General features: G+C 47.7%; 1 protein-coding gene across 1 annotated transcript; it reads left to right on the plus strand.

The window, feature by feature from the left end:
- Nucleotides 1-2,151: 2,151 nt before the first annotated feature.
- Nucleotides 2,152-23,319, plus strand: Tsnax (translin-associated factor X). The gene is made up of 6 exons (NM_016909.3): nt 2,152-2,323; nt 2,621-2,725; nt 4,766-4,880; nt 13,618-13,748; nt 17,879-18,006; nt 21,608-23,319. The coding sequence occupies exons 1-6, from the start codon at nt 2,308-2,310 to the stop codon at nt 21,983-21,985; spliced, it is 873 nt and encodes a 290-aa protein (NP_058605.1). The 5' UTR covers nt 2,152-2,307; the 3' UTR covers nt 21,986-23,319.
- Nucleotides 23,320-23,594: the final 275 nt, after the last annotated feature.

Consider the following 23,594-nt stretch of genomic DNA (forward strand, 5'->3'; position numbering starts at 1 on the left):
CTGTAAAAACAAACAAACAAAAAAAAACTGTTTTACCAACACTTTGTGTTTGTGATTGAAACAATAAAACCAGGAGACAAGGAAAGGATTCTGGGAAGGAGTCTCCTTGCAAGGGGCCAGGGAAGCTGAAAGAGGTGTAGCTAGCTGGGAGACTGGGGAGGCCTGGGGTTAAGTACATATGTAAATAAGTGCTGGGAAAATGCCCAGGGGATTCACCTCCATTAAAAACTCCCAAGAGGTCATTATTAAAAGTGATGAAACCCTTGCTCTATGGGAAGCCGTGGAAAAACATGCTCAGGTGGCAGAGCTGTAGCTGAGGCAGGGAGGGGCTGCAGGAGGAAAATGATGAGTCAGGTACTGGGAGAGAAGCCTTGAGAGCTGTTTTGGGAGTTAGAAAGCATACACTTCCAGTGTATGGTAAATTAGTATGAACGGTGAGATGGTCCCAGCTACTGCTGTTCTTGAATCCCGGGGGACATTAGAGTAAGACATTGATATCCTAGGAGGTTTTTTTTTTTTTTTTTTTTTTTTAAAGCATGGTCAGGTCATATTTTGGTTGTTGTTTTTGCTCATGCATGTGTCTCATGCATGCATGTATTGAGTGTGTGTGTGTGAGAGAGAGAGAGAGAGAGAGAGAGAGAGAGTAATAGCAGATATCGTTCCCCAGGTGTTCTTCACCTCTCAGTTTTTAGAGACAGGGTCTCTCACTGGCTCAGAACCTCTAACCTGCTAGCCAGCAAGCCCCAAAGATCTGTATCTCTCCATCTCCTCAGTGATGTTCTATATGGGTTCTCGGTGATACTTGGGTCCTGTATGCCTGCAGGGCAAGTACTTCACCTACTGAGCAATCCCTGTAGCCCCACATCGTCAAAAATAGTGGAATACTGGTTTTGTGTGTCAACTTGACACAAGCTGGAGTTATCACAGAGAAAGGAGCCTCCCTTGAGGAAATGCCTCCATGAGATCCAGCTGTAAGACATTTTCTCAACTAGTGATCAAGGGGGGAGGGCCCAGCCCATTGTGGGTGGTGCCATCCCTGGGCTAGTGGTCCTGGGTTCTATAAGAAAGCAGGCTTAGCAAGTCAGAGGAAGCAAGCCAGTAAGAAACACCCCTCCATGGCCTCTACATCAGCTCCTGCCTCCAAGTTCCTTCCTGTGTGAGTCCCTGTCCTGATTTCCTTTGGCATGAATAACGATGTGGAAGTATAAGCTGAATAAACCCTTTCCTCCCCAACTTATTGGTCATGTTTTGTGCAGGAATACAAACGCTAAGACAACTGGTGAATGTGGGCTCAGAAGTCACAGAAATTCAAGATGGTTATGTGTCCAACATTCATCCATTGTTGTTCCCCCACAGCCTTTTCATGCAGGACTCTGCCCAAACCATCTAGCTTTTTGCTGATTCAATGGTGACAGCTTATGGCCTGATTTTTGAGCTGGGAGACCCTCCTGTGATGCTGTTGTGGCCTTGACTTCACTGGCTAATTCTACGTATATCATTTCCATAAGTGTGTCTGTTCCTAAGTTAACAAGAACAGACTGTGTGACTAAAATGTCTGTAACATGCACATGGCTGAACTTGACTCAAGATGTTGGGCTTTGTTCAATAAGTAATCTTAATTGAGCATGGTCTCTAATGGGCTGCTGGAAGCCTCAAAGGAATGGTACTAGCTAGGTGAGGTAGCATGTGCTCAAACAACAGCCTTAGGGCTTGACAATGTGACCAAACTTTCCATCTATTCCAAAGCTGCTTCTCTTCGAAGACCTTGCGACACTTCCAGGTGCCACGCACCCAGCACATGCCAAGGGCATGCATGGACGCAGGAGGCTGCTCAGAGAGGCGAGGGGACAGGAGGCCGCTGCCCGCGACAGGACTACACAGCTCAGGTAGGCACTCAACGGCTTGCACCACAACCTGGCACACCGGAAGCATGCGCGACTGAGAGAGAGCGCCGGGTAGGCACTTGGACGTGGGAGAAGCCGGGACACAGACCGGAAGTATGTGCAGCACAGGGAGCGCGCCGGGAGCCCGGCCGGAAACGTGCGCTGCTGCAGGAGCGCGCCCGCCCGCATGCCCGCCCAGGCGGTGTGGGACACGGGCCGGAAGTGTGTGCGGCCGAGGGGACTCCGCGGCGGACGCAGCTCCCGGCTGAGGCTGCGTGAAGGATCCGCTTCCGGCGGCCGCCTACTGCGACCAGGGTGGTGTGCGCTGTCACCCACGGGCTCAGCGCGGCGTCCCGCGACGGCCTTTCGCTGAGCTGGCCCGGCGGCTGCGATCCCTGCGCGTGCAAGCCGAGGCCCCGCGGCCATGAACGGCAAAGAAGGTGCGGGGCCGGCGCGTGGAGGGGAGGGGCTGGCAGGGCCTGGCCCCTGTGCTCGGCTGTCACCGTGCCATCCATCGCACGCCCCCAGGGGACCCTGCGGACCGACCCAGAGCGCAGCCGGGTGCCTGGGGTCTCAAGCCGCGTTTTGTGCGACCCCTGCACCAGTGCACGAGTTTGGGGACCTGTGTGTGGCTGGAGAGGTCGAGCCCTGTGGGTACCGGGGGACGAAGGGGATAGCCTGGGCTGTGCTAGCGCGGCATCGCAAGGGCTCCATCCATCTCTTCTTTTCTGCCTAAGGACCAGGAGGGTTCAGGAAGAGGAAGCATGACACCTTCCCACATAACCAAAGGAGAGAGGGGAAGGATGCCAGTTTGTCTTCGCCGGTGATGCTGGCCTTCAAATGTAAGTTTCCATTAGGAGAATTAGAACCATAACCGTAACAATCGTGTCGCCGTAGTGTTCGGGTGTGGGGTCGGTTAGGGAGCCTTTAGTCCATGCCGATGTAAGGCTTAGTTTTCCTGAATGTTTCGTGTTGGTGCTAGGTCTGCCCAGAAAAAAAAAAAATCTGTATTCTAAACATTCCGATATCAGGATAACTTGACCAAGTTAATAGAACAAGAATACCAGTGTACATGTATGTACGAGATTCACTAATAGTTCCTGTTCTATGCAGAGTGCTACCTCAAAATAAGTCTTGCCAGTCTAGTAACCAATCTAACACACTCTAAATATAAATATATGTGCTAGTAAATGGTAAGTGTGAAGATGATGTTACATACAGAACAGTTGGTAAGAATGTGGCAGATATTTCCATATTATTTAACATTTAATGCTTTTTATGTGGGACTTTTTACTGTTTACTAATGTTAATATAGGCCACCATAGTCAAGGGCTTTGGGATATAGATGTTTGCCACTTTGCATTTGCTAAAAGTAACGCAAAGTAAAAACTGCTTCATATTTAGGAAGAAAGAATTAGGTTGCACCTTGTAAAGAGAAGGGTCCCAGCTAATGTGTGGACAGTTTTGTTTTTGTTTTTGTGTTTTTTTCTTTTTTGTTTTTGTTTTTTTTTTCGAGACAAGGTTTCTCTGTGTAGCCCTGGCTGTCCTAGAACTCACTCTGTAGACCAGGCTGACCTCGAACTCAGAAATCCACCTGCCTCTGCCTCCCAAGTGTTGGGATTAAAGACGTGCGCCACTCCCCCCCCTCCCTCTTCCCGGCTAATGTGGACAGTTTTAAAAGAACATAGCACCTACAGTGGTCTTCATGAGTGTGAGGAAACCAGGTAAAATTGACATGGCTGAATACTGAATGAAGCAAGCTGGTCGTTTCCCACATATTTGCTGTTTTCCTGTTTCTTTCTCTCATAGGTGGATAGTTCTTTGAGCTTGGATTTGTTTCTGACTTAGTGCTTTCATTACCAGCCCAGTGGACCATGTTCTCTTTGATACCCAGCTCAAGTGACTCCTTGGACACGATGGTTACTTTCATTCACTTCCCATCTGTATTGTCTGGTTTTGTGTCAACTTGACACAAGCTGGAGTTATCACAGAGAAAGGAGCTTCAGTTGAGGAAATGCCTTCATGAGATCCAGCTATAAGGCATTTTCTCAATTAGTGATCAAGAGGGGAGGGCCCTTGTGGGTGGGACCATCTCTGGGCTGGTAATCTTGGTTCTATAAGAAAGCAGGCTGAGCAAGCCAGGGGAAGCAAGCCAGTTAGTAACATCCCTTCATGGCCTCTGCATCAGCTCCTGCTTCCTGACCTGCTTGAGTTCCAGTTCTGACTTCCTTTGGTGATGAATAGCAGTGTGGAAGTGTAAGCTGAATAAACCCTTTCCTCCCCAACTTGCTTCTTGGTCATGATGTTTGTGCAGGAATAGAAACGCTGACTAAGACACCATCCATTCACTCATGGGATGTTACCTTTCCCTTAGCCCTTTCCTATGTATTTATATCATTGTTATATTTTATTTAATTACTCATTATTTATACCTGTGTCTCTTTGAGGCTAGGAACTCTGTTTCATCCAACTTTGAATTTATTATGTCAGACAAAATCCAGAGGCCATCATCACTATCATCAATGTTATTCCTGAGATAGGGTTGTATTAGCCTATCTGATAGTGTTACTGTGAAGATGATAGTGAGGTAGCTTGTTGTATTTATTTACAAACCAGTGCCACTTTAAAACACTTTACAGATGTTTCTGAAAACTCCCAGGGATTCCAAAGTTCTGTGGTTTTGTGTATCCTGGATAGGATAGTGTGCAGTTACTCTGTTTTGAGAATTAGTGTCCTGACCACTGCGTTCTGCTTGTTAAGCCTTCCATGGAGGGGGGTGACTACATCGTTGGCTGCGTCCGCCTTGTGTCATGTGTTCTTCCTGTCGCTCGGCTGTCCTGAGGAAAGAGTACACATGCTCATGGTATCGTAATGTGTTCTAGCATTTCAGCAGGAGCTGGACGCCAGGCACGACAAATATGAGAGACTCGTGAAGCTAAGCCGGGATATTACTGTGGAGAGTAAGAGGACAATTTTTCTTCTCCATAGGATTACAAGGTGGGTAAACGTTTGATTGGTTGTTTGAAGGCTGCTGCGGTGGCTTAGCGAGTAAAGGAGCTTCTCTCTCACCAAGCGTGGCCGCCTGGGCTTCTCACCAAGCGTGGCCGCCTGGGCTCCTCACCAATCGTGGCTGCCTGGGCTTCTCACCAAGCATGGCCGCCTGGGCTTCTCACCAATCGTGGCCGCCTGGGCTTCTCACCAAGCGTGGCCGCCTGGGCTTCTCACCAAGCGTGGCCGCCTGGGCTTCTCACCAAGCGTGGCCGCCTGGGCTTCTCACCAATCGTGGTTGCCTGGGCTTCTCACCAAGCGTGGCCGCCTGGGCTCCTCACCAATCGTGGCCGCCTGGGCTTCTCACCAAGCGTGGCCGCCTGGGCTTCTCACCAATCGTGGCCGCTTGGGCTTCTCACCAAGCGTGGTTGCCTGGGTTGGGTTTCTGGATAGGGTTAGTAAAAGAGAATGGACTCCTGAAAGCTAGCCTCTTCCCTCCATACACATCCTGGATTAGAAGAGCATGCATGCAAACAACACACACATACACACACACACACACACACACACACACACACATACACACACACACAAATAGGGTACTGACCTCCACACACACATTAAACAAAGAGCATGCACATACACAAATGCACCCATATGTAAATATAATTTAAAAAAATAAAAATGGATTTTCTGATACATTGTAGTTACACGTTTTATATCTCAGCAGATAGTAAGTAACAGATATTAGAATATATTCTGAATTTTAAACAGTATCAGCTAATCCTAGCAGCAGCATTTAAAGTTAGGATTTGGGGCTGGAGCTCTCTCAGTGGTTAAGAGCACTGGCTGCTCAGTCCCTAGCACCCATACCGTGGCTCACAGCCACCTGCAGCTCTAGTTCTAGGGCATCTGACGTCTTTTTCTGGTCTCCATGGGCAAGTGCACAGCTGGTGCAGAAATGTAAATGCTGGCAAACCCCCATAAACATAAAAATATTAAAATTAATTTTTGTTTTTAAATGTGTTTGTATATGTCTGTGGATATTTGCACAAGGGTGTCACATCTCTGGAGTTGCGTGCCACTCTGCATGAGTGCTGGGAAGTGAACTCTGGTCCTCTGTAAAAGTAGTGTGTACTCCTAAGTGCTGAGCCGTCTCTCAAGTTCCCAAAAGCAATATTTTAAAAATAGGAGGGAAAATTCTTTCTTTTATCTTACCTAAGGACTTCATACTGTGTTTGGATCATTTATTTATATATAATATAATATAATATATATATATATAGTGCATTTATGTATACTACATGATATGTATAAGGATAGTCTGAAAAAATATGCTAAATTTTGGATTATGTTTTAGAGCCTATTACATTAAAGGATCAGATGATTTATAAATTAGATGTGAAACTATGGTTAATTTCTCATTCAGTTTTCGACTCATTGCATACCTGTGTGTTTCTGGTTCTTGTTCCTGTTGTAAGATAGTGTGTCTGCTTTTGCATTCTTACAGTGTGCTGTGCTGCCGCTGCTCAGCTCTTTAACAGCTTCTCTTTGAGCCGTGGCATTTCTTGCTTTTCGTTTTCTCTCTCCAGGGGGACTCTCTTGGTTTTCTGGGGAGGTTTCCTCTGGTGTCTGGGCTGGAAGAACTGCAGAGCAGAGCAGAGCAGAGCAGAGCAGAGCAGGCAGTGGGTTGGAGCCCTGAGGACTCAGGGATGCTCAGCCTGCAGAGCTTTTCATCTCCGCACTCTTTCTGCTTCTCTATCCTGTGTGGGGCAGAGAGTGTCTGCTTCAGCCTTTGTCTGCCTCCAGCTCCCCAGGATGAAGGCCAGGCGCCTCTAGGGAGGTGGATGTATCTTTGTTTAGTGAAGAACAGATGTAATTCATTGCATTTTTACTATTCAAAATATTTTTGAAGCATTCCGTTCCAATAACTTAAAATTCTTTGATTTTTTTTTTGCGTGGTGATTGGACCCAGGACCTTGCACATACTGGCAAGTACTATCTTATTTTAACTACAATTTCATTTCTGGCCATTGGCTCCATTGTTCATTGATTTTCTTTTTTGAGACAGGATCTTATAATCCTGTGTCCACCTTCTAAGTCCTGTGATTAGAGACATAAAACCACATCAGCTTCCTTTAAAAACAAAGCAGAACAATGCTATATCTACTTTTAAGCTGGATTTCTTGTTTCTCTTGCATTTAAAAAATCAATTCTGGCAATTTATGACAGCCAGTGGGGGTGCTTATAAGATTATTTATGTTTAATGATAGGTCTTGGTTCTCTTTTTTTTTTTTAAGATTTATTTACTTATATGAGTACACTGTAGCTGAATTCAGACACACCAGAAGTGGTCATCAGATGGTTGTGAGCCACCATGTGGTTGCTGGGATTTGAACTTAGGACCTCTGGAAGAGCAGTCAGTGCTCTTAACCATTCAGCCACTTCTCCAGCCCCTTGGTTCTCTCTCTTTTCTTGCTTTGTCTGTTTTTGGTCCTTTGTCCTTTTTGTTGTGAAGCTGCCGTTCCCATCTGAGTCTTCTTCCCAGCACTTTGTCGTCTTTGGAGCCATGGCCTCTGTAGTCCCGGCTGATCTCAGGACTCTTTGGCCTAAGCCTGTCTTGTGGTAGACCTGTAGGTGTGCATCACCATACTGGCTTCTGCCTTTCTCGGGACTGAGTGTGTGTTTGTATGTAAGTGTGTCTGCAGGTGCACACGGAGGGTGGGTCTTTCTTCTGATACCTTCTGTTCTTTGACTTAGTCTTTTGAGATAGGGTTTTCACTGAGCCTAGAGCTTGCTACTTTGCCCAAACTGGCACTGAGTGAGGTCCAGTCATCTGTGTGCTCCTCTGACCACAGTGCTGGGGTTAGAGATGTGCAGCACTGTGGCTGGGCTTTCTTAGGGTGCAGGCATCTGAACTCAGGCCCTCACGGTTCCATAGTGAGTACTTTACCCATTGAATTACATCCCCGCATTCTGAACCGACTAATCTTTTTGTTTGTTATAATTTTTAGTGACAGAAACAGAAATATATCTAAAATCGAAGCTTCTGGGAAACCCATTTGTTTTCCTGCCTGGCCAAGCTTGTGTTTCAAAGCTTGGTCTCTAAACATATCCTTGTTGACAACGGTTTTGTCCAATGGGATATCGACAGGGTACCCTGTGGGCATGAGGTGGTTGTAGTTATAAACTTTCACAAAAGACTTGATCTTGGATCTCTTGGCAATCTTTCTTCTTGCCCCTGACAACTGTGACTTTTGGGGGCTAACAGTCAACTCCAGCCACCAGGGCATGGCTGTAAGGGTAGTCTGAGGTGTCATTATCAATGTTCTTCACAATGACGGCTGTGCATCCAGAGTATCATCCAGCCAGGACCAGCACTACTTTCCTGGGTTTCATGACCTTGCCCATTTTGACAACAAGCAGCTGCACCAGCAGGAAAGAAAGAAAGAACTGTTTGCTTTTTCAGGACAGGGTTTTTCTGTGTAGTCCTAGCTGTCTTGGAACTCACTCTGTAGTCCAGGCTAGCCTTGGACTCTGAGATCTGCTTGCCTCTGAGTGCTAGGACTAAAGGCACGTGCCACTACCATTCGGCAACTATTGTCGTTTTTTTAGAATTTATGTATTATTTATCTGCATGTCGAAGCCAGAGGACAACTTTGTGGAGTGGATTCTCTCATTCCACTTGGACCTGTGTTCTAGGAATCTAACCTCAGGTATTTAGGCTTACACAGCATGTGCCTCACTTCCTCAGCCATCAGTGGCCCTGGGCTGAACTTTTTTTTTCTCTTAGATGTACCTCACTGCCCTCTAGTGTGTGTGTGTTTGTATCATGTATGCATGGTTGCTTACTCATGTGTGGTGTTTGTCTCAGCAGTCTGCATCATCTCTCAGTTACTGGGCTAACTGAAACTCATGGATAGCAGACTTAGAGTTGCCTTCCATGCTCCTGTACGGCAGTGACATGGTAAATCCATGCTCCTGTATGGCAGTGACATGGTAAATCCATGCTCCTGTATGGCAGTGACATGGTAAATCCATGCTCCTGTACGGCAGTGACATGGTAAATCCATGCTCCTGTACGGCAGTGACATGGTAAATCTATGCTCCTGTACGGCAGTGACATGGTAAATCCATGCTTCTGTACGGCAGTGACATGGTAAATCCATGCTCCTGTATGGCAGTGACATGGTAAATCCATGCTCCTGTATGGCAGTGACATGGTAAATCCATGCTTCTGTATGGCAGTGACATGGTAAATCCATGCTTCTGTATGGCAGTGACATGGTAAATCCATGCTCCTGTATGGCAGTGACATGGTAAATCCATGCTCCTGTATGGCAGTGACATGGTAAATCCATGCTCCTGTATGGCAGTGACATGGTAAATCCATGCTCCTGTATGGCAGTGACATGGTAAATCCATGCTCCTGTATGGCAGTGACATGGTAAATCCAGGCCTGTGTTGCTGTGCCTGTCAGCTCTTGCACTGCATTAGAGAATGCGGGCTGCTCACATGTCACTGCCCAGGCTGAGTGGCTTATATGTGTAAGGAGGCTTCCTTTGCTTTGCATACCAGCCCAGCTTTCTGTGCCACTGTGGGAGTTCCCGTTACCTCTCTGTTCTATCTGCAGGGCACTGTGGGAGTTCCCGTTACCTCTCTGTTCTATCTATCTGCAGGGCACTGTGGGAGTTCCCGTTACCTCTCTGTTCTATCTATCTGCAGGGCACTGTGGGAGTTCCCGTTACCTCTCTGTTCTATCTGCAGGGCACTGTGGGAGTTCCCGTTACCTCTCTGTTCTATCTATCTGCAGGGCACTGTGGGAGTTCCCGTTACCTCTCTGTTCTATCTATCTGCAGGGCACTGTGGGAGTTCCCGTTACCTCTCTGTTCTATCTGCAGGGCACTGTGGGAGCTCCCGTTACCTCTCTGTTCTATCTGCAGGGCACTGTGGGAGTTCCCGTTACCTCTCTGTTCTATCTGCAGGGCACTGTGGGAGTTCCCGTTACCTCTCTGTTCTATCTATCTGCAGGGCACTGTGGGAGTTCCCGTTACCTCTCTGTTCTATCTGCAGGGCACTGTGGGAGTTCCCGTTACCTCTCTGTTCTATCTATCTGCAGGGCACTGTGGGAGTTCCCGTTACCTCTCTGTTCTATCTATCTGCAGGGCACTGTGGGAGTTCCCGTTACCTCTCTGTTCTATCTGCAGGGCACTGTGGGAGTTCCCGTTACCTCTCTGTTCTATCTGCAGGGCACTGTGGGAGTTCCCGTTACCTCTCTGTTCTATCTATCTGCAGGGCACTGTGGGAGTTCCCGTTACCTCTCTGTTCTATCTATCTGCAGGGCACTGTGGGAGTTCCCGTTACCTCTCTGTTCTATCTGCAGGGCACTGTGGGAGTTCCCGTTACCTCTCTGTTCTATCTATCTGCAGGGCACTGTGGGAGTTCCCGTTACCTCTCTGTTCTATCTATCTGCAGGGCACTGTGGGAGTTCCCGTTACCTCTCTGTTCTATCTGCAGGGCACTGTGGGAGTTCCCGTTACCTCTCTGTTCTATCTATCTGCAGGGCACTGTGGGAGTTCCCGTTACCTCTCTGTTCTATCTATCTGCAGGGCACTGTGGGAGTTCCCGTTACCTCTCTGTTCTATCTGCAGGGCACTGTGGGAGTTCCCGTTACCTCTCTGTTCTATCTGCAGGGCACTGTGGGAGTTCCCGTTACCTCTCTGTTCTATCTATCTGCAGGGCACTGTGGGAGTTCCCGTTACCTCTCTGTTCTATCTATCTGCAGGGCACTGTGGGAGTTCCCGTTACCTCTCTGTTCTATCTATCTGCAGGGCACTGTGGGAGTTCCCGTTACCTCTCTGTTCTATCTGCAGGGCACTGTGGGAGTTCCCGTTACCTCTCTGTTCTATCTGCAGGGCACTGTGGGAGTTCCCGTTACCTCTCTGTTCTATCTGCAGGGGACTGTGGGAGTTCCCGTTACCTCTCTGTTCTATCTATCTGCAGGGCACTGTGGGAGTTCCCGTTACCTCTCTGTTCTATCTATCTGCAGGGCACTGTGGGAGTTCCCGTTACCTCTCTGTTCTATCTGCAGGGCACTGTGGGAGTTCCCGTTACCTCTCTGTTCTATCTGCAGGGCACTGTGGGAGTTCCCGTTACCTCTCTGTTCTATCTATCTGCAGGGCACTGTGGGAGTTCCCGTTACCTCTCTGTTCTATCTATCTGCAGGGCACTGTGGGAGTTCCCGTTACCTCTCTGTTCTATCTGCAGGGCACTGTGGGAGTTCCCGTTACCTCTCTGTTCTATCTGCAGGGCACTGTGGGAGTTCCCGTTACCTCTCTGTTCTATCTGCAGGGCACTGTGGGAGTTCCCGTTACCTCTCTGTTCTATCTGCAGGGCACTGTGGGAGTTCCCGTTACCTCTCTGTTCTATCTATCTGCAGGGCACTGTGGGAGTTCCCGTTACCTCTCTGTTCTATCTGCAGGGCACTGTGGGAGTTCCCGTTACCTCTCTGTTCTATCTATCTGCAGGGCACTGTGGGAGTTCCCGTTACCTCTCTGTTCTATCTGCAGGGCACTGTGGGAGTTCCCGTTACCTCTCTGTTCTATCTATCTGCAGGGCACTGTGGGAGTTCCCGTTACCTCTCTGTTCTATCTATCTGCAGGGCACTGTGGGAGTTCCCGTTACCTCTCTGTTCTATCTATCTGCAGGGCACTGTGGGAGTTCCCGTTACCTCTCTGTTCTATCTGCAGGGCACTGTGGGAGTTCCCGTTACCTCTCTGTTCTATCTGCAGGGCACTGTGGGAGTTCCCGTTACCTCTCTGTTCTATCTATCTGCAGGGCACTGTGGGAGTTCCCGTTACCTCTCTGTTCTATCTGCAGGGCACTGTGGGAGTTCCCGTTACCTCTCTGTTCTATCTGCAGGGCACTGTGGGAGTTCCCGTTACCTCTCTGTTCTATCTGCAGGGCACTGTGGGAGTTCCCGTTACCTCTCTGTTCTATCTGCAGGGCACTGTGGGAGTTCCCGTTACCTCTCTGTTCTATCTATCTGCAGGGCACTGTGGGAGTTCCCGTTACCTCTCTGTTCTATCTGCAGGGCACTGTGGGAGTTCCCGTTACCTCTCTGTTCTATCTATCTGCAGGGCACTGTGGGAGTTCCCGTTACCTCTCTGTTCTATCTATCTGCAGGGCACTGTGGGAGTTCCCGTTACCTCTCTGTTCTATCTGCAGGGCACTGTGGGAGTTCCCGTTACCTCTCTGTTCTATCTGCAGGGCACTGTGGGAGTTCCCGTTACCTCTCTGTTCTATCTGCAGGGCACTGTGGGAGTTCCCGTTACCTCTCTGTTCTATCTGCAGGGCACTGTGGGAGTTCCCGTTACCTCTCTGTTCTATCTATCTGCAGGGCACTGTGGGAGTTCCCGTTACCTCTCTGTTCTATCTATCTGCAGGGCACTGTGGGAGTTCCCGTTACCTCTCTGTTCTATCTATCTGCAGGGCACTGTGGGAGTTCCCGTTACCTCTCTGTTCTATCTGCAGGGCACTGTGGGAGTTCCCGTTACCTCTCTGTTCTATCTGCAGGGCACTGTGGGAGTTCCCGTTACCTCTCTGTTCTATCTGCAGGGCACTGTGGGAGTTCCCGTTACCTCTCTGTTCTATCTATCTGCAGGGCACTGTGGGAGTTCCCGTTACCTCTCTGTTCTATCTGCAGGGCACTGTGGGAGTTCCCGTTACCTCTCTGTTCTATCTGCAGGGCACTGTGGGAGTTCCCGTTACCTCTCTGTTCTATCTATCTGCAGGGCACTGTGGGAGTTCCCGTTACCTCTCTGTTCTATCTATCTGCAGGGCACTGTGGGAGTTCCCGTTACCTCTCTGTTCTATCTGCAGGGCACTGTGGGAGTTCCCGTTACCTCTCTGTTCTATCTGCAGGGCACTGTGGGAGTTCCCGTTACCTCTCTGTTCTATCTATCTGCAGGGCACTGTGGGAGTTCCCGTTACCTCTCTGTTCTATCTATCTGCAGGGCACTGTTTTACCTCCAAGCAGTGATTCAGGGACGAGGAACAGATTGTGGATTTGCTCCTGCAGTTACCATTTCTAATGTCCTTTCCTACTTGGCACATGGATTCCGATTTCCATCTGGAATAATTTTCTTGGTGCGTGAAGAACTTGGGTTCATACATCTGTGGCGAGTGCTGATGAGTTGGCTCTTCCGGCTGCGTGTGGGCCGTGGGGACTGTTCTGCCTGCCCACTCTGGGTTCTTCTGTGGCCTCAAGGACCCGGCCACAGGTTTTGTACTTGTCTGCAGCGACCTGTACTCAGTTGCAGACTTGGGGAAGTCTCTTGTACAGTGCAGAGCTCTCAAGCACTGTCTGCTCTGCAACTCTCTCTTGCTCTCTGCCCTGCATGTTTAGGGCATGACCTTAGCTCATGACCTCCTTAAACTGTGAACTTTTCAACTCAGGACCTTGGCTTTGCCTAGGTTCTTCCTTCCTACCTTATCACGAGGGAACTCTTCCAGGCCGGGAGCTGGACGCTGGGTGTGTCTTCGCCCCTGATTGTTGTTCTGCTTGACGGCTGTGTGCTTGATGCAGGGTTTGAAACCATTGTCTGCATGCTCTATTGATTTTTTTTTTTTTTGAGTTGTTTTAGGTGGATGCAGCCAAGTCCAGCGGCTGATTGTTACGAATACAGTTTTTCTTATCGTTTTGATCACAAGGCTGATGTTTTCAAGGTTCCTAATGTCTTTCTAGTGCTCCTGATATGGAGGAGATACTGACTGAATCAGAAAGTAAGCTGGATGGTGTCAGACAGAAGATCCTGCAGGTAGCCCAAGAGCTGTCGGGGGAAGACATGCACCAGTTCCATCGAGCCGTCACCACAGGTGAGTCCAACGGAGCGCAGGTGCAGTGTGTGGGTCTGTATGGACACCCTTGGAAGTGGTACTGATGATGGCTTAAAGAAACAGCTGTGTGTGTACCTGCATGCATGCTGTGGCCCATGTGCAGAGGTAAGAGAACAACTTGTGGGACCCGGTTTTCTCCTTCCACCATGTGGGCCTCAGTGATTGAACTTAGATATAGACTTGGTGGCTTGGTGGCGGGTGCTGTACCCACTGAGCCGACTGCTGGCTCCCTGTGAAGAACTTTAAAGAGAAGTTCTCAAGTTCTATAGCTCAGTCTGGTTTCAGTCCCCACAGCCAAGGTTGGCTTTGACATCCCTGTCCTTCCGTAGCATGGCTAGTGCTCAGTACCTCGCCTGGCTTCACAGTGAAGCTTTGACCTCTCTGTCCTTCCTTAGCATGGCTAGTGCTCAGTACCTCGCCTGGCTTCACAGTGAAGCTCTGGACAGAAGCTCAGGGTGCAGCAGCCACATGGCGCTGCTTCTGAGACTGAGAAAGTTGCTTCAGTTGCACTTAGTAAACTAAACAAACGTATTTATAGTGTGGACAGTAGGATGCTATAAAGAGCTGCTGATGTAGTTGGTAACTATTTGTTTTGCTATTTCTCTGAAAGGCTGTTCTTTTGACTTGAAGATAAAATAGATCTTGCTTTGAACTGAAGGTGCTGGTAGCAGGCACAGTGTTTCCCTGAGAGGGCTGTGAGCACAGACAATAGCCTCATGGTTCAACAATATACCTTGGCTGAGAGTAGACTGTGAATTGTCCAAAGGCAAGGCTGGGCAAGTACATGCACAATTAACTGCTTGGAATAAGCAACTTAGGACATTTCCATGACTTCTTTTGTTGTTGAGAAGTTTACAGGTTGGGGAATGTCCTTCATCTTTTTTTTTTTTTTTTTTTTGAGACAGGGTTTTTCTGTGTAGCCCTAGCTGTCCTGGAACTCACTTTGTAGACCAGGCTGGCCTTGAACTCAGAGATCCGCCTGCCTCTGCCTCCCGAGTGCTGGGGTTAAAGGCGTGCGCCACCACCCAGCGAATGTCCTTCATCTTAAAATTTTTTTTTTTTTGTATTGTTTTAGCTTAGTTTATATCCCTGATACTTACCATGTTCTGAGATGTTTACATGTGTAAATTAAATTGCTTAGCTCCTAAGTAATGAGTGTCTGTGGTCAGCTGGAGGTTGCTGTTTTCTAAAATAGATAACTGTCCACATTGTTTGCCTGGCCTTGAAGTGGTACAAAGTGTCTGTTCTTCTGCCTCAGTAACGTGTGCCATTGCTGAGAGCACTGGAGATTCTTCACGCAGTCTGTCTTCCTTGGAGCCACAGCTTTTGCTTTTGTGGTCCCCTAAATTAGTTTTCACCACTATGAGTAAGGAAATGGAGGCTTCAGGAGAATTTTAACAAAGTTCATGTTGGTCTCTTTGACAGTGTTGGTCTCTTTTCTTCCAGATTCAGTTTAACCTGCTGGCTCAGGATCAGATAAACCCAGCATAGGACTGACACTCCCTGAGGTCGGCCTCAACCTGGGAGTAAAACAGCTACAATTTAAAATTGTGTTTAAATGGGAGATGATACAGTGAACCCTTTGGGGACTGTCTTAGTAGAGTTTCACTGCTGTGAAGAGACCAGGGCAACTCTTATAAAGGACAATATTGGACTGGGACTGGCTTGCAGGTTCAGAGGTGCAGTCCATCGTCATCAAGGCAGGAACATGCAGGAGGAGCTGAGAGTTCCACATCTTGTTCCAAAGGCAGCTAGCAGAAGACTGGCTTCCAGGCAGCTAGGATGAGGGTCTTAAAGCCCACACCCACAGTGACACACCTACTCCAACAAGGCCACACCTCCTAACAGTGCCACTCCCTGGGCCAGGCATATACAAACCACCACAAGGATTATTTATTCCCAGTTTAGTAAGAGTGTTCCATGCTACAAACTTCAGTGGTGACGACTGTGAGTTTCAGAAGAACCTCCTTAAGCCTTTTGTGCTTAAGCGTTTGTATAAGAAACCAAGTAGACTTGTTTTCTAGATGGATGTCTGGTGTGCACTGGTGGGATGTCCACCCGCATGAGGGGATTTTAGTCCAGTTTCTCTTTCCTTTCTAGGCATTCCTTTGCTTTTCTGAAATCCTGCTTCAAAAAGTTGACATTTCATTCTGAACTCTGTAACATTGTGTCTATAAGGATGACACTGGTTCTGAAGGAAACTCTAGCAGCCAGGAATTCACTGTCTCTTTGGCTTCATCTCATCTGCACATCTTGCACAAACAGGATTGTACAATGTCCTTCATGGAGATGATGGTTTCAGGCTTTATCTGGGTGGTAGCGTGCACCAGTACTTTGTATGTGTGATCAGGAACAGATAAGCCACGTTTTGCCTGTCTTTCAGGGGATAGGCACGCCTTGGAGTGTTTCTCCCTTTGGTCTTTGTGAGGGATGCTGCTGTCTATATCTGCCTGCGAGTCTCTGTGTGAGCATAGCGTCTGTCCCTCTGGGGCTCATACCCGTGGTGAACAATTTTCTAAGGAAATTAAAATCCTGCAAAGCCAGCTGAGGTCTCTCAGGTGTTCACTCTTGGCCTAGGTTTGGTGTGAAGTAAGGTTGATTGTGTGTGGCTCAGGTACAATGAAAATGAAAATAAGGAATCAGAAGCCTTTAGCTGGGTTTCCCTGTGTATGTTCTAATGGGATGAAATGAAAAAGAACCAATTACATAAAAGCAGCCTCCAGAGTTCTCTCTTACTGGAAGCAGAATCTGTAAATAATTCCTCTTGGATTTCCTCCAAGGCAGACACAGGGAAGGCATTGTTCCGCGTATAGCAGTGGGCTGAAAAGTTTCACCTTGGGGATTATACACTGAAAATAACGGATGTCCTTTTCATCAAGTTGAAACATAACTTGTTTAAACACCCTTTTACCTACATGAGACCCAGAGTGCTGCTCAGTGTCTGGGGCCAGGTGTCCTTGAACTCTTTGTGAGATAGCACAAACCTTAAGTCATTAATTAATTAATCTTTTGCTTGTTTTTGTTTTTTCTTTTTGGAAAGTGGTTCTCATGTAGCCCAGGCTGGCCTCAAACTCAAGATACAGCTGGGTCTGGCTTTGAACCTCTGATTCTCTTGCCTCTGTCTCCGAAGAGATAAGAACACAGGCCTGTGTCCAGTGCCCAGTTATGACAGGTTTTGTTATTTGTTTTTCTTTTCTTGATTGAGGCAGTTTTGTAATCCAGGTTGGCCTGAACTTATATATGGTCAAGGCTGGATAAGAATTTGGGGCAGCCTTGGCCTCCAGAATGTTGGAATGACACTGGTGAGCCACCGCGCATGCCTAGGAGATCTCTTTCTGATTTTTCCTGTTTAACAAAAGAGCTGGTGTTTGAAAGAAGACACAACAGTGGAAGCCTAGGATGCAAGGCAGAGAACGCTGTGGGGGACTCAGCGGGCATAGGATCCATGGTGTGAGATTGACCTGTGTAACCATTTGTACGTGTTGTTGTGACATTGGTGTGCTCATGGTGTTGTGTAGCTGTAACCCTGACCGCCTTCCACTGAGAAGCTGTGCCTGTGTGGTTAGTGCCTTTCCGTCATAGTCTTATTTATTGTATGTCTTTCCTAAAACCCAATTCTTGTTTTGGTTTGGTTTGGTTTGAATTTGAGACAGGGTTTCTCTGTATAGCCCTAGCTGTCCTGGAGCTCACTCTGTAGACCAGGCTGGCCTCAAACTCAGAAATCCACCTGCCTCTGCCTCCCAAGTGCTGGAATTAAAGGCGTGCACCACCACTGCCCAGCTCAAAACCCAATTCTTAATTATTCTATAATGTTTATAAATGAAAGTCCCTCAATTATTTTATGCTTGTTACACCCAAGGCACATAGTAGTAATTAGGACATCTGTCCCAGGTCACCATCCTGGCTGCTATAGAAAGGGGTTGGTGACATCCTTGAGCCTTGGTGCATAGGCCCTGGAGGCTTGTGGGTCTTGCCTGGGCCAACACAGTCTGCATGGCATCTACCACACTCTGACCCTGCTTGGTGGCCAATCAGCTTCCTCCTTTTTAAGGCAACACTCTCGTAGGCTAGTGTTTATTCCTAGTAACCTCCTTTGTTCTTTTTTTTAGGACTGCAGGAATACGTGGAGGCTGTCTCTTTTCAACACTTCATCAAAACTCGTTCATTGATCAGTATGGAAGAGATTAACAAGCAGTTGACATTTACAGCAGAAGACAGTGGGAAAGAGAGCAAGACTGTGAGAATTTAAAATCATGTTTCCGTTGTTTTGTATGATTTATACAGCAGCATAATGATTGGTGGAGGCTCTGCCTTCCGGAAGCTGGGTGTGCTAGGTCTCCCCAGGGACGCTAGGTCTAAGTGTCTCCACTGGTGACAGAGAGGAAGTCAGCACACTGCATCTGAGGGTTTAGAACTTGGTCTGTGCACTTGGTATCCCCAGTGCTGCTTGGGGTACAGGGAGGAGCCCTGGGCGTGTCTGTCTACCTCAAAGGACTTGATGGAAGAGTTTGACTTAGAAAGGTTTTTAATGAAGCAGTGCTTGCTTAACTGAGTTCAGTGTTAAAGTGGCTGTCACATGGCGAGAGCCAGTTTATCACTTACACAGCGTGCTTACAGACAGCTGCCCAGCTCTTCTGAATTGAGGAGAGAAACCCCATTGCATTTTGGCTTTTAAGAAGTACTTCTTTCCCCTTTTGGATTTGAAAATATGACATTCAGAGAACTAGGTGGGCTTTTGATCCCTTCTCTGACATATATTAGGATAAATACTATTTTTCAATTTTCTCCTTTTATTAATTTTTGAAAATATGAATTGGGGTCAGGATAGGCAGACAGAGAAACTGTTAGAAGTCAAGATGACACGAATGTGAAATAAAATGTTAGATTTGCCAAAAAGCTTGACTTGGCATGACAGGAAACCCTCCTCTAGTGTGTCTATGTCTGCCCGGCTTTTGCCTTGTTCTCCACTTTGTCAGGGGCCAACTGAGACACAGGCAATCATGGCTTTGGCCCACTTACCTGGTCACAGTGGAATCACAGAAGTGGCCAGCTGCGCCCTGCTGCATGCAAGCAGCTCCCCTCGAGTTCATGGAGAGAGACAGTGGGGAGAAAGCAGGTTGAGTGTTTGCTGTCTCAGGACGTTGGAGATTACGACCCAGATGCACCCCTCACATAAGCTGAGCCTGTGCTCACCCCTCACATAAGCTGAGCCTGTGTTCACCCCTCACATAAGCTGAGCCTGTGTTCACCCCTCACATAAGCTGAGCCTGTGCTCACCCCTCACATAAGCTGAGCCTGTGCTCACCCCTCACATAAGCTGAGCCTGTGTTCACAAAGAACTCCCCTTTAGCACTAGGTTCTTAGTGCTGAAAATACTGAGAATTTGATAAAGAAATTTTCCTTTTAACTTGGCTTGTGAGAATATTGCCAAAATCATTTTAATAAACACTGTGCCAATTTCAGCCATAGGAAAGTAGAGGGGCTGATACCTGGTGACACATTAGCTTGTGTGCCAGGACTTGGATAGCGTTCCTTGTGAGAGCACATTAATGTGTCACCCTCCTAAACACGCAAGTGGCCATCTCAAAATTTATACTCTAAGCAATTGTTTAGCCGGGCCTGGTGGCGCACGCCTTTAATCCCAGCACTCGGGAGGCAGAGGCAGGCGGATTTCTGAGTTTGAGGCCAGCCTGGTCTACAAAGTGAATTCCAAGTCAGCCAGGGCTACACAGAGAAACCCTGTCTCGGAAAAAAAAAACAACCAAAAAAAAAAAAAAGAAAAATTTTCCTTATTAATAATTTTCAGAAAGCAGACTTTATTTTGACAATTTTTACTTTAAATTACTTTATGCCTGTTTCTCTAAAATCAACTTGTAACCATTACCCTTCTGTGTAATAACAAAGACCATTATTTTGTGAAATATATCCTTTTAAGTGGCATTTGAAATGCACACCTCTCTCATCTCCTGCAACCCGCTGTTTGCTATACATACATATGTATCTCCTGGTCTTGGCTCCCAGAAAACCCAGACACCTTTATGATGGCTTTCACAGCATCAGAGTGGTAGGGAGTGCGCTGTGGGCTTCCTCTCCCTGCCCTTAAGCAGCTCTTTGGCCCCTGCTATGCATCAGGCCTTGATTCTCCTCATGGACTGTTGGGCCTCAGTGTCTCTGAAGGGTCTTGAGCAGGATCAATGTTTGTGTTGGGGATGCACAGCAGCCCAAGTAAGAATGAAAGTCCACCCTGCCACTTCCTTAATTAATTCTCAGAGACCCCACAACCTGGAAGTGCAGTGCAGATTTCTGTGTGTGGTCTGCGGCCTGCCTGTCTCTCAGTCTCAGCCTCAGCCTGTGCTACTCTAACACGGCCTCATGGCTCCCAGACACTGCATGGTTCTTTCCTGGATGCCTTTGCAGGCCCACTGCCCAGAACGTGCTTAGAGCTTCACCTAGCCGCATTCCGCACACGCACACAGTGCTCACAACTCACGCCTCGCTGCTAGAAAGAGCCTGATGGAGAGAGGTGCACATGACGGCGGTGGTGTGTTCTTGGGTTGCACGCTATGCAATTTAATGAATATTGTCTTACTTAATCCATAAAAAAGAGTTCTGTGGTAGCTAACATAATCCTGTTTACAGAGGAGGAAACGAGGGTTAGAGAGATAAAAACCTTGCCAAGAGGCAAGCACCTTATGAAGCAAAGTCCTGGGAGAGGTGGGAGGAGAGGCAAGGTCATTTGGGAGTTAAGTTCACACAAGCAGAAAGATAATTTGTCTTTTGACACTGGAGGATAGAAGGTGAAGATGGGCGTGGCTGTAGTGCGGATGAGGTGAAGATGGGCGTGGCTATAGTACAGATGAGGGGAAGATGGGCGTGGCTGTAGTACAAATGAGGTGAAGAATGGCTTGGCTGTAATAGGGTGAGGTTGCTTTGGTAGTAAAGATAACAACCACTTAGGCAGTGCAATGTGATTGGCAGATAACTTGATCTGCAAAGTAAGTTGGATTGTTTCCTGAAACTGAAGAGTTTGGGGATTGAGTAGGGCACAGAAAAGAGTTCCCAAAACTTGGAATAGTGTTTGAAGAAGCTGCACTGAAAGGCATGGGAGGAAGAACTGCAGTGTTTGAGGAGGGGCCTGGAGAGATGGAACAGGCTGGGTTTTCAAAGTTGAGTTCCTAGCTCCCACATGGAGATTCACAGCCATCTGTAACTCCAGTTCCAGGGGCTCTAATGCCTTCTTCTGGACTCCACAGGCTCTAGGCATGAACCTGGTTCACAGACATACATGAACGCACAATATGCATACACATAAAATAATAAGGAAATCCACTGCAGCCTGACTAAGATGACTGGTGAGTACCTTGTGGCAGACCAGACTCCACAGTCTGGAGACAGCTGTGGTAACTGTTCCTCGGTGTCGAGCAGACATGGAGGCCTCAGCACTGACAGGATGAGGAGATGGAGGCAAACTGGGCAGTGCAGAGTAGGGAAGGAGATGCCGGCTGAACAAGGAGGGGTTGTAACTGCTGATTGATAGTGATTGTCACATAGTCGGGGCAAGAATCCCTTAGCCCTCGTCTGCTGTGCTTGGCAGGTGAACTTGGACACTGCTGGCCTTACATTGTTGGTATTTGATTATTCCAACACACCCAAGCCACTTGGCTCGGCCCCTTACCCAGCGTATGGTGGATTCCTGTGCCCTGCCACGTAGTTAACTCATGGAAGGACCTGTGCCTGCGCGCTGTTGACTTGAGTACTTTATGGTTGTGATGCTGGTACATTCACTCTATCACAGTGTTTCCTTTGTGTCTGTGGCTTTCTTGTTTGTCTTTTCCCAGCCTCCCGCGGAAGGACAAGAGAAGCAGCTGGTTACATGGAGACTGAAGCTCACCCCTGTTGACTACCTGCTGGGCGTGGCCGACCTAACTGGAGAGTTGATGCGGATGTGTATTAACAGTGTGGGGAACGGGGACATCGACACCCCCTTTGAAGTGAGCCAGTTTTTACGCCAGGTTTACGATGGGTTCTCGTTCATTGGCAACACTGGGCCCTATGAGGTCTCTAAGAAGCTGTACACCTTGAAACAGAGCCTGGCCAAAGTGGAGAACGCTTGCTATGCCCTTAAAGTCCGGGGTTCTGAGATTCCTAAGCACATGCTGGCAGATGTGTTTTCAGTTAAAACAGACATGATTGATCAGGAAGAGAGCATTTCTTAAGCAGCCCCACTCTGCTCTCTAAGGAGCTCCTGGGCGACCAGTTGGTGAGACTGTTCTGAGTGTGCATCTGAGTTTATTGTGGCTTCTGTAGACGTTCCAAGTTGTACTAGTTTGAAGTTGTAAACAGCTGTATATAAGTTTGTCCACAGGGAGGTTGTTTCTTACACTCCCGCGCATTTGCATACAGTGTTTGTATATGTGCTCGCTCTATTGTTGTGTGAACGTGCTTCCGATTGCACTTTCTGCCACACCTACTTTAGTTCACTTTGAACTTGGAGTGACATTTTGGGTGGAAGGAAGTCTCTTAAGTGGGTGATTCTGTCTATGGAGGGAAAAGTGTGGAGAAGCTTCCTGCGTGCCTACGTTCCTCAGCAGGATCATGGCAGGCCTTTAACGTGGCTCAGTACGTGAAACAGCAGTTTAAATATGGAAGTTATCAGTGTTTTCTAAGTGCAAGTTTTGGTGGTGGTATAATGAGAATTCACTTAAAATTCTGGTCAAGTTTAGGTCGTTTTGAATTCGTAGGAAGCAGTTTTCCTGAAGAGTTGATGGGTATCTGGATGTTCACTTTCCCACGTTGTCTTTTCCTTTCTCACCGATGTGGGAAGGAAGGAGCTGACACTGGTCATCACTGGTGACGCTGAGTAACTGACTCCACACTCGTGTGTAGGTTGTGAGCAGCCAGGCCCTTTGTCGTGTGTTAGGTGTGGTGCACTTGTCTACCCCAGCCGTCCTGGGACCCCAGAGGAGCAGCCACAGTGCTCCCAGTGCTGACAACCCAAGCCTTGACCCTGCCCTTGGTGTGAGCTAGCGATGTTGCCAAAGAAAAAGAATTGTGAGTAATTCAGCAATAAGACGATGGCCAACACTGGAGGGAGCGTCGGGCGTGGGTTCATCTCCCCAGTCAGTCAGAGTCATCTGTGGTGAGAGCCTGGCTTGAGCGTGGCCTGCGGCTGTCAACGCCACATGCTTTCAACGAGTTCTGTGACTTTTCACAACTTAGATACTGGGCTTTATTTTTGGAAAGAATATCTATTTGTAAGGCTGGTTCTTTGAAAGTGTAATTTTCCAAAAAGTCTCACCAAAAGTAAAATAAAGTGTGTACATGCCTGGTAAGTTAGACTTGTTGTCCTGGTGGTGATGAGGCTTCGCCTTCCTGTAGTAAGATGGACTCCTGAGCTGTAGTCAGTCCTGGTACCTGCTCTGTCTGTCTGGTTTTTTTCAGCTACTTCAAGTGGAATTTATAATGTTAAAATAATGGATTGAAGAATGTTTTACAGAAATTTAAAGCAAACTTTAAATAAAATATTAAAATACAGCAGCCCTCTGGTTAAGCTTTTAAGCTCCATTGTGTATTGTGGGCGTGGTGGGCGTGGTGGGCAGAGGTCAGACACAGCTTGTGCAGACGGGTCTGTTCCTTGCACTGTGGGTGACGGGGACACTGGTGGGTGTCAGGTTGGGATAAGGGCCTTTTTCATCCGGCGAGGCCACCTCGTGACTCCCAGAGCCTGGTGTTTTGATGGTATTTAGAAATATATAGTGAATCAGTAATGTGATTTTTGGGTAAAATGGGACATTTAAGATTGGCTCGGGTAATGTGGAGGTCTAT

This window comes from Mus musculus, chromosome 8, assembly GCF_000001635.26.
Source record: "Mus musculus strain C57BL/6J chromosome 8, GRCm38.p6 C57BL/6J".
NCBI lineage: Eukaryota > Metazoa > Chordata > Mammalia > Rodentia > Muridae > Mus > Mus musculus.

What these genes read in the sequence shown, in the direction of transcription:
- Tsnax (NM_016909.3), top strand. An exon ending in CTTCTCCATAGGATTACAAG is followed by an intron (nt 4,881 to 13,617) that starts GTGGGTAAACGT and finishes ATGTCTTTCTAG; the next exon opens with TGCTCCTGATATGGAGGAGA. An exon ending in CCATCGAGCCGTCACCACAG is followed by an intron (nt 13,749 to 17,878) that starts GTGAGTCCAACG and finishes TCTTTTTTTTAG; the next exon opens with GACTGCAGGAATACGTGGAG.